This window comes from Microtus ochrogaster, chromosome 7 (assembly GCF_000317375.1).
Source record: "Microtus ochrogaster isolate Prairie Vole_2 chromosome 7, MicOch1.0, whole genome shotgun sequence".
Taxonomy (NCBI): domain Eukaryota; kingdom Metazoa; phylum Chordata; class Mammalia; order Rodentia; family Cricetidae; genus Microtus; species Microtus ochrogaster.
In genome coordinates this window covers 70608827-70619942 of record NC_022014.1, presented here as the reverse complement: position 1 = coordinate 70619942, position 11116 = coordinate 70608827, and the positions used below count along the sequence as shown (strand labels likewise).

Below are 11116 nucleotides of genomic sequence, written 5' to 3'. Positions count from 1 at the left end.
ATTTAAATGAATATTTGACACTATTCTAGCTCTCCAGATGGTGAAGATGTTGTTTTGTTTGTTTTATTACTTACTAGTTTGGTTTTTCAAGACAAGTTTTTCTGTGTAGCCCTGGCTGTCCTGGGCCTCTGTAGACCAGGGCAGCCTCAATCTCAGATCTACCTGCTTCTGCCTCCTGAGTGCTAGGATTAAAGGTGCGCACTACCACCACTGCCCGACATTTTGTTTTAATTTATCAGTAGCAATTCTTCGGACAGGAACAAAAAGAATTAGCAGCTGGATTCAGCAGATGAGGCACCGGCAGTAAATCAAGCTGTCAAGGTGGATTGCCCACAGCCAGGCCCGGCTAACCAGCCTACAATACGACGGTCCTCAGAGCAATGTCTTCTTTTTCAGTGTGTGTACGTATGTGTTGGGGTGTGCACACGTGCATAGGCCCAAGGACAATGTCAGATATCCCACTCTACTAGTTTCTACCTTCTCCTTTTGAGACAAGCTCTCTTACTGAACCTGGGGCTTGGAGTTTTTTCAGTGGGCCAGCCTGCAAGCCTTGGGGATCCTTCTGTCTCTAGCTCCCAGCACTGGGATTACCGGTGCACAAAGCTTTTGTGCATAAGTGCTGACCAGAGGACTGTCTTCTGGCCTACCAGGAGCAACTGTTCCTTAGGAAAGGAGCCTTTGAGATCCCCTGAGCCTGTATCCCTCCAGCTCAGAGTAGCAGCAGAATTGTACTACATCCTGGTCAGGCCCCTCCCTTGCCATTGGTAAACAAACTAACTGCAGACAACCCTCATGAAGACAAAGGTCTCTCTTCCTAGCTCCCTAAGGACCCAGCTCTGAAAAGCTAGAGCAGGTTTCTGTAGGCAGGCTGGGGCAACTCCAGCACTGCCAGGCCTCTCCCTAGGGACAGGGCACCATACAGCAGCTAGGTAGGAAGCAAAATAAATTTGAGCTGTGGCCCTAGGCTCTGAACTTCCAACTCTGGGCACCAGATCCAGGCTGGAGGGGTGAGAGCAGAAAACGCTGTTCAGACTGACCTTCCAAAGGCCATCAAGCTGACGGGGAGGGACAGAATGAGCTAGCCGGTGGCCAGAAAGGAGTGAACTCTCTTCCCCCTGTGCTTCCTAGACACACCGGGGGCTTGGACTTAGCAGAAGCAACAGGAATGACCAGATGGATAATAGGATAAAGAAAGCATCAGGATGCTGCTCTTTTGCAGGACGGCCCTGTGTCCCAGCTTGCCTTGGGTCCTGAGGCTTAGCTCCTCCCAAGCCCTGCACCTGGGCCACCTACAGAGGTTTCCCCAGGGAAACACAGATGATTCTTGTACTACCTCCTCTGAGTGGGGGAGGAAGTATGTGCTAGCATCCTGCAGCCAGGGAAGGAGTCTGATGTGGCTAGAACACAGCGGAGGAAAAGATGTCAGAAGCTTGGAGAGGCAGGAACATGCCCTGGGCCTTGGGCTCATTGGTCAGACAGAGCAAGGGAAGCTGGGTAACTGGTGCATGACTCCCTTGCTCCCTGTGCTTTTCTTAGTCATAATGGTGTCCCCAGAGAGATATTCTGTATGAGGCTGCCCAGGGATCCATCAGTAAATCCTGCGGCAGTCAGCCTGTGTGTCCAACTGTTGACAAAATGGCCAGGGCAGATTTCACCAGCAGACTGCATGGTCCGTGGGGACCTGTTTAGCCCTCTAAGCTTTGGGTGCCAGAAGAACTCAGCTTTCCCCAAATTACTCTTACACAGTGTCTACTTAGCCTGGACAGTGTCCTGGCCCATTGGGCAGGACAAGATAAAGGCCACCAAACCCCCAGGGTACTTGAAAACCCCACTTTGCCTCTGTGGACAGACTCCAGGCTAAGAAGGCATGAAAGGGACGGGCAATGTGTAACACTGGAACAGCCATGTAAAAGGTGTGTACAGGGGGAGACAGGGATGGCTAAAACCTCGGACCTCGAATTCTTCCAACTGCCACCAAGCTACGAGAGGCCTCAAGGTCATTGCCTGCACTCCCACCCCAACATGGCTTGCTTACCTCTCAGGAAGCAGCCAGAACCATAGCCCTTTCCGTCTCTTCAGGGGCCCAAAAAGAACAGTTTTGGTTCTCTTGAGATAGGCCTAACTGGCCTCTCATGCATACTCTGAGAGCCCAGCTGACCTCAGTGCCTGCAACTCTATACACAGGATGCCAAAATGAATCCCTACAGACTCCAGGCCACCTTTGCCAAGGATTTGGAGGACATAGGGAATCTATATCATTGTACCAGATAATAAGTTCAAAGCAGAACCCCCAAATAGGAAGGTGACTGTGTGCCCCATCTCTGGATAGCCTGTGTGCAGGTCATAGGTGTTTAGGAGCCACCTGACTTTACATGCCTTCCTCTGGGACTGCAGCCACTATCACCTGTCTCCAGCTGTCAAAGTGGCCATCTTACCTGCTGTGATTTCCTTCTGGTCCCTCTACTAGAGGCCAGACCTCTGAGGTTTGGGCTGAGCAGACAGTAGAGGCCTGCCTGGGCCTTCACTGAGTATCTCCAAACCAAACTCTTTGCCGCTGTTTCTAGTTTAAAATACATCAAGAACCAGAAGATAATGTGGTTCACCATGTTTGGTGGGCTAGAAGAAGCTGTGTGCCACCAACCCTGCCTCACCATTGAAAGGCTCCTCATACTTCAGGGTGGGAGGGGCATGTCTGGGCCTACTGTCCATCCCACAAGCTCCTGCTCTGAACTTGCAGAGGCAGCGTTTATGAAGAACTACAGTAGCCATCTCTGGGCCTATAGCTGGCTCCCTTTACCGTAACAGCAGGTGAACAACATGGCTAGTCATGGCTAGTTGCTTCCTCTACTCCCCAACCCCCAGGGCCCAGCCCCTGGACCTTTAAGAGACCCAAGGAGTAAGCAGCAGTGACACTCTAGAATGGTGGTTCTCAACCTTCCCAATGCTTCAGCCCTTTAATACAGTTCCTTGTGTTGTGGTGACCCCCAATTATTATATTTTCGTTGCTACTTCATAGCTCTAACTTTGTTACTGTTATGAATCATAATGTAAATATATGCTGTGCAGGAGGGTCTCAAGGCGACCCCTGTGAAAGAGTTGTTCAATCCCCAAAGGGGTCAGGACCCCCAGGTTGAGAACTACTGCTCTCGAGAACTGCTCTAGAGTCCTCCTGACTCCTTCTAAGGGATGGTGCTAATGAAATTCCCTTAAACCAGCTCCCTTCCTCAGCTCCTTGCTGATAGGTCTCTTCTTTCTTTTCCATCAGTTGGTACAAACAAAATGGCTAGGAACTAGAACAGTAAGCAGCCCCATCTGGACTTGTCCCCAGCAGGGCTCCAGCGAGCTTTATTGATGCTCACATCAGCGCTACCAAAGGGTCTCCAGCAGTTACCATCCAAGGCCTCTTCTCTGGGGACCATGTCCTCAATCTGGCCCTGTGACCTGGCTCCAGTCCCCATCCAGTGGTCTCAAAGGGTCTTCAAAGCATGGCTACCAGTTTGAAGGTTCCCTCAGGTTTGGCAGGAACCACGTGGACAAAAGTCTTGTAGAGCACAGCCCCCTTGGGCAGACTGGTGACCAGATCCACAGCTTCCGAGTTGTTGGGATTGGGCACGTAGACATCTTTGGTGTAGCGGACTATCCCCTCCTCCAGGGCATAGAGGCACTTGTTCCTTCCAAGTCCCACCTACAACACACAGACCTGGTCAGCTAGAGGAAGACAGGCGGTCACCCCGAGGCTCAGGCCAGACTTCCCCTTCAGAGCAAAGTCTGGAGCAGAAGGGCAGGCTCTGAGAGGTTCCTCTCAGGCTTCTCTTTCCCACTGCTTGGCACTTCTTTGCCTCTGCTCCTTCACCAACTCCGTAAGAGAGGAGGGAACAGAAAACAGCCCCGACACTGGTAACAGCAGTAATGTCCACACCGCTTGTTAGAAGCCACAGTGGGAAGATCCCAAGCCAGGCCCACAAAGGCGCCACTAATCACTGGACCTGACAGCATGCTTTGTTTACACTTAGAAAGTTTAGATTCCATGGAAAATAGATATCAAGACTGCATGGGTACTAGATCTGCTAATACGATAATGACATCAGCTAATACACACCGAGCTTCCACAGTAAGTCCTTACAGTTAAGTCCCGAGGTTAAAAACTTTCACACCATTACAGCAAAACTCATTTCTTACCTAGTGCATTAGATATTTCCAACCCCTTTTCCAGATACTACAAAGTTAAGTGTTTTCATAAATAGCATATTTAATATAGATTTTTGCATTTTTGAAGATTTAATTATTAATAATGTTTATAATATTCCTCCTGCCCGTTTGCTTGGAGGCCAGAAGAGGGCACCAGAGCTCATTATCGATGGTTGTGAGCCAACATGTGCTTGCTGGGAATTGAACTCAAAACCTCTGGAAGGGCAGTCAGTGCTCTTAACCTCTAAGCTACCTTACCAGCCCCTTAATATAGATTTTTAAAAACTGCCTATACTTTCTTTCTTTTACAAGTTGAAATTAGATGTGTTCTTCTTAAAAAATAATAAACGGGGGGTGTAGGGGGTGTTCTTCTTGAACACAGGGCACGGGACAGACACGCACGGCGGAACAAACACAGACACGACACGGCGGCTCCCACGTGGGTTCGCTTTAATGGGGGAGGGAAACACAAAAGGGCGAAGGGTGTGGGACACACAGGGAAGAGGCAGGACGAGGAGGGGGCCTCGTGTGGCCCCTGCCTTTTAACGGGGGGCCCAAGGCAATCTTGGAAGAATATCTCACACCTGCGCGCAGGTGTGCGCACAGGCAACCATAGTCCAGGGGGAGTCTGGGAGTTGTAGTTTTCCAAAAGAACAACAAGATGCATAGTAAAACCTGAGGGGCTGGAGAGATGACTCAACGGCTAGAAGCACTTGCTGTTCTTCCAGGGAACCTGAGTTGACTTCCCATGGGATCCAACACTCTTTTCTGGCCTCCTGGGACATCCACACATACAGACACATATATCTAGCTAGTTAGCTGGCTAGACAGCCAGCCAGACATATTTTTTAAGAAAAGAGAGAGAAAGGCATGGTGGTGCATGCCCGCAATGTTTGCCAGGACTTAGGAGGGGATCACTGCAATCTTAAGACCAGCTGGGAATCCATGGAAAGTTCCAGGCCTAGAGGTACATAGCAAGGAGACCTTGTCTCAGAAACAAACAACAGAACACAGATGTGTGGCAAGTCTTGCGCACCAGCCTAGTACTATTTGGTATCTCTCTCTGACTGAGAACATGAGTCCACAAGCCACGAGAGGTGGCACACAGCTGTAACCCCAATACTCAGGTGGCTGTGGCAGGAGAATGGAGAATTCAAGACCAGCTTGGACAATATAATGAAACCCTTTCTAACCAAACAAACAAAAAATAATAATAAAAACCAAACAACAATAATAATATGGTTCAAATCCTAGCTCTGCTAAATACCACGTGATCTTTGGCAAGTTACTTTCCTGTGTCTGCAAACTGTGGATAAACTCCCTACTATGTTCATAAGGTCATCTTAAGGATGGAATGAAAGGACCATGAAAAACTTGGAGCAGACTTAGCTCAAACACATCCACTTCTACTGTTATTATTCACATCCAATACCTTTCTTTGGGAGGGGGTTGAGAGTAGGGGTTGCTGATAGGGTCTCACTCCATAGTTCTGGCTGGCCTCGAACTCAGATCTGCCTGCTTTTGACTTGAGTCCTGGGTTGAAGGCATACACCAACATGCTGGACTTGATGTTTAAAATTTTTATTTTATGTATGTGAGTGTTTTGCTTACATGTATGTCTGTGTACCACTTGCATGCCTGCTACCACCGAGGACAGAGAGGGTGTCAGATCCCCTAGAACTGGAGTTAACAGATGTTTGTCACTCACCATGTGGGTGCTGGGAATTGAACCCGGGCACTCTTAAAGCTGAGCCATCTCCCAGCCCCTCTGATGTTGTTTTTAAGGAAAGTATTATTGAATCTAATTCTAGTAGAATAAAAGTATTTCTTCCTTTTGAGTCATGAGAGGGGAAATGTTTTAAAATTATAAATTTATAAGAACACTGAAAAGCACACGCATCAATAAGAAGTCTGTCACTTTCAAAGATAACTGTATTTTAAGCCTATTGTTTCTAGGTCCTCAGGCAGCTGCAAATGCCCCATATATTATATTATATAACCCACTTCCATTTTCTATGGAAAGGAAAAATGAGGCCCAGATCTAATGCTATGATCCAATGTTAGGCAAATCTCAGCTTAAATAGGGTTCCACCACTCTCTGAGCCTCTGGCATTTCAACCATAAACTAGAGATGACATCCACCTCATCAGGATGGGCCCAGGACAGATGAGCATGAAAAGGCTGCCCTGGGAAAGAAAAGGGGAAAGAGCGAGAGCAACTCACATGGGCGCCTGGGTGCCATCGAAACTGCCGCTGAGTGCCAAGGATGTTCCCAGCATGAACATAGTGACCTAAAAGAAAAGTCCAGAGTTGAGCTGACACAGCACCAGTGATCTCAGAAGCACAGCAAAATGCTGAGAAATCATGACACTGCAAGGGTTGTCACTAACCCCCCAAACCTGCTCCTGGAAAACACCTCCAAGATGGGCCTACATAAATAGCAAGACACATGCACGCGCCACCCAGCAGTCTCTTTTTGGTTGCATGGCTAGGAAACCAGAACTCCGTGGGGCCCGAACCCCTCCCTAGATCTCATCTGCCCCTTCAATGGCGAGCCCATGCAACGGTGAACTGTGAGGGTACACGCGAGGCACTGCATGGCAGTTCCGCTCTTCTAAGAAAGCGCAGGGCAGCATCCATGGGATGCAGTTGGAAAACAGAAACGAAGGCACACCCTCACCTTCTATTTTCTTGATGCCATAGTGTTTGCCTCGTGATTTCCCGCCCAGGTTCTTGGAGCTGCCACCTGTCTTCTTGGACGCATATCTGACTGCAAGAGCTGCAGCTGTCTTGGGGCTGAAAAGGGCTGTAAATGCAGAGCAAACAGAAACACTGCTGAGGGGCTTCAAACAGGATGCACTTTCTTTGCCTCTGTGGATCATGTGCTAAGCTGAGCAGCAGCAAGGGAGTTGAGAGAGTTGAAAGATGTGCTACGGGAACAGGAATGCTAAGGTCAGTGTATGGTGTTCAGAGAATGTGGGGCAGGGAGCAATTCATGCCTGAAATAGATAAGCTGAGAGGTAAGCGTGGCGAGGTGTGTGTAGGGGTGTGTGTGTAAGGGCAGGCAGTGAGCATAAATGGAGAAAGAAATAAACATTGTGTGCTCTGGCTCCCGACACATTCAGTCCTGTCACAGAAAAGTAAGTGGACACCAGAGAGCCGCCTGCTTCAAAATTCAATCTCAGCCGGGTAGCAGCAGCACATGACTTTAATCCAGCACTTGGGAGGCCCCAGGGGCAGGTGGATCTCTGTGAGTTCGAGGCCAGCCTGGTCTATAGAGAGGGTTAGTTCCAGGACATCCAGGACTGTTTCATAGAGAAACCCTGTCTTAGAAAAACAAAACAAGCTGGGCTATGGTGACGCACGCCTTTAATCCCAGCACTCGGGAGGCAGAGGCAGGCGGATCTCTGTGAGTTCAAGGCCAAGCCTGGTCTACAAGAGCTAGTTCCAGGACAAGTAGGAACTCTGTCTCAAAAAAACAATTAAAAAATATACATAAAACAACAAAACATGGGCTGGAGAGATGGCTCAGCGGTTAAGAGCACTGACTGCTCTTCCAAAGGTCCTGAGTTCAATTCTCAGCAACCACATGGTAGCTGGCAACCATCTATAATGAGGTCTGGTGCCCTCTTCTGGCCTGCAGGCATACACACAGACAGAATATTGTATACGTATTAAATAAATATTTTTAAAAAACCAACAAAACAAAGGAAAAAAGAACTTACAGAGACATGTTCAATGTTCACCATTGGAATCTTTCTAATTTTAAACATCCATGTTTATTTTTTCTCTCTGTAGCCCAGGCAGGCCTTGAACTTGCAATCCTCAGGCCTCAACCTCACACAAAAACTATAGTTACAGGCACGCACTACCTGGCTTCAGTCACTGACTTAATGGGTGACCGACGTTTGGCTCATCTACACTGCTCCATTCATTCACCTTTGCTCTTGTGAGAAACAAGGAGAACCTGCGGGTTACTCCTCTTCCCGCATTTCACAGACCAGTAAGGTTTGTGGAGTCCATCTTCAGAACAGATGCCACATTCATCCACATTCCTCCAAGTTCACGACCATCACCACTAATATCCTGGCCAAATTATCCTATAGCAAGGCTACTAGTCCAGCTTTCCATGGTTTGCCATGATGGTTATTTAATTTATTTATTTATAGTTTTTAGGACTGCGAGCTGGGCTGGCCTTGGACGTGAGACAATCCTCGTGCCTCAGGCGCCTAAGTGCAGGGATTACAAGCACCCTCATTTCCACCTCATTTCGTTTTCATTCCTTGTTATTTATTTGCATCTATCACTCCCCCTCGTAACTCGCTACTCGAAATATAAAACTGGATCGAGTCACTTTCTTGCTCTCTTTCCGCAGATGGTTGGATCTCTCTTTCAGGTCTTAGTAATTATCCCTTCAGAAGAGTTCCTTGAAGACCTAATCTAGGATTCTCCACAGCGCTCATCACAACTACAGCTAAGTATTTACGTGTTTATTGTCGTACCCACTGAACTCACAGGGGTTATTATCTTTATGCTGATACACTCCACAGCGTCTCACCAGACCTGAGCACGGGCCATGGTCATATACGCCTGAAAACTCAGCACTAAGACGCAAACTACATTACAAAAACAGAAGCTAAGTTCTGAATAATGACTCGATGAACTTTTTTGAACTGACTCTTCTTCAGCACCGCCCACCACGAGCCACGTGACCGGAGATAGCCCGCCTCCAAAGGTCGTGAGTCCCTCTCTTCTTTGGCATCTAGGGTTCACCTTGGATCTAGTTTTCATTTCCTAGCCTCCCTGCTTGCTCGCCCCGCAACAACCACACAGCGCTGAGATACCTTCTACCCTCGTCCTCAGGGCAAGCACTGCCGACGCCATGCTTGCCGCTTCGCATTCGCTTCCGGGCTGGGAAACCTGCTTCCGCTACCGGAGGCTCTACTTCCGGATCCTGCGTACACAATTCAAAGAGTGGCGGGAGCAGTAGCAGGTGAGCGCCTATCTCCTGGGTTTTGAGGCTGGGGGCTTCTACGATGGACCGCTGGCCTCAGAGGCGGGGAGCATGTCAGGAACGGGCATTCGTCCCCCTGCGGGAGTCATCCGAAGCCTGGGGAGGGACCAGGATGAGGCTCAGCCAGATTCTGTACTAAACTGGTTTGGTCGTAGATGCACACTTTCATTTAATTCCTACAAACCTAAATTACTGTTACTGTGTCAAAGAAACCGAGATCCAGGAAGGGAATCTTTCAAGGATTATCCTGGGCCACACCTACAGTCACTATTTGCTGATAGAACGACTCTTGCGTGTAACCCAGCAGTTCAGGCAGGCTTTAGTATACACAGGAGAAGTGTGAAAACATACTCATTTAATACATTTGTACATGAGTGTTTGTAGCAACATTATTCATAGCAGCCAAGAAAGGGACGCAAACTGTCCATCAAGCAATAAATGCTTAAGCAAAATGTGGTCTATGCACACAGTGGAATAGTATTCCGCTATGAAAAGGAAGGCAGTGCTGTCACAGAAGGACTTGAAAGCGTGACCGTGAAAGACACCAGCGACAAAAGACTGTGTGCTTATATGAAATATACAGAATGCAGAAGTCCATAGAGATAATAGGCTTTATTTTGGTTGTTAGGTGCTGGGATAGGGAAAGAATGGGCAATGACTTTTTGATGGTTCTGGAATCTCTCTTTTGAGATAGTCCCACCACGTTGTGTAGGCTGACCTTGAACTCAAAACATCCTCCTGTATCTTCTGTATTTTCCTCCCGCGAGGCAGGATTGCAGCTGTGCGCCACCCTGCCCAGTTTATATACAATTTCTTTTCGTGGTGATGAAGACATTCTGGAATTAGATGATGGTAATAGTTAAAGAACACAAATGTATTAAACCCCACGAATCTGTATGAGGAATTTGTTTCCCTGGGGATTAAACCCATGCATGGCCCTATTCGTACTAAGAAAGCACTGCACCACTGAACTATTACTCAAATTCTAAAGTACATTTTAAATAATATAAGCTGTTTATGTGATTTATAAATATGAATTCTAATAAAAAATATGTGAGTTATTATTTTTTCAATGTGTGTATGTCTGTGCACACAAGCACACTCAGGTATGTGCAGAGGCACGCATGTGGAGGTCAAAGGACAGCCTTCAGGAGTCAATTCTCCCTCCACCATTGATGTTCTGGGGACTGAACTCTGGTTATTTGGCTAGGTGACATGCATCATGCATCTTTGCCTGTTGCTTCATGTTATTAGCGTATGTTTTTTTAAAAATTCATTTGTTTTTATTTTATGTGTACGTGGCGGTCAGAAGAGGGCATTGAACCTCCAGGTGCTGAAATTACAGGTGGTTGTGAGAGCTGCCCAACGTGGGTGCTGGGACCTGGACTTGGTCCTCTGTTAGAGCAGTATAAACTCTTAACTGCTCTCTCTTCAGCACCAGCATGGTTTTTATTTATTATTTTCTTTTGAAAGATCTCCATGTTAGGGGCCAGAGAGATGATTCAAAGGGTAAAAGGTGCTTGCTGCCAAGGCTGATGACATGGGTTCAACCCCCAGGGCTCACACTGTGGAAGGACAAAATGAACTTCCTGAAAGTCCTCTCGTTGCCGCATGTGGGCTGGGGTGTGCACATCCCCACACATGCAGAAATAGTTTTAGAAATTTTTTTCATGATCTCCATGTGGACCCAGGAATTATTGTGTGTACTTGTAGTCCCAGCACTTGTGAGAGGCAGATCAGTTCACAGTCTTTCTCAGCCACACGAATTCAAGGCCAGCCTGAGCTACATCAGACTGTCTCAAAAAGAAAACAGAAAACTGTGTCAAGCCGGGCGGTGGTGGCGCACGCCTTTAATCCCAGCACTCGGGAGGCAGAGGCAGGCGGATCTCTGTGAGTTCGAGACCAGCCTGGTCT

At 47.8% G+C, this 11116-nt stretch overlaps 2 protein-coding genes across 2 annotated transcripts in view; one reads left to right on the top strand and one right to left on the bottom strand.

Annotated features, from left to right (window-relative positions):
• Positions 1-3316: 3316 nt before the first annotated feature.
• Mrpl27 (mitochondrial ribosomal protein L27) lies at positions 3317-9117 on the bottom strand. The gene is made up of 4 exons (XM_005350596.1): positions 9033-9117; positions 6869-6994; positions 6412-6479; positions 3317-3685 (listed from the first exon to the last, which is right to left on the bottom strand). The coding sequence occupies exons 1-4, from the start codon at positions 9070-9072 to the stop codon at positions 3479-3481; spliced, it is 441 nt and encodes a 146-aa protein (XP_005350653.1). The 5' UTR covers positions 9073-9117; the 3' UTR covers positions 3317-3478.
• A 27-nt stretch (positions 9118-9144) lies between these two features.
• Positions 9145-11116, top strand: part of Eme1 (essential meiotic structure-specific endonuclease 1) — a 9080-nt gene continuing 7108 nt past the window's right edge. Inside the window, exon 1 of the mRNA XM_005350595.3 lies at positions 9145-9181. The gene's annotated coding sequence lies outside the window, so the exon portion shown is untranslated. The remainder of the gene's footprint in view (positions 9182-11116) is intronic.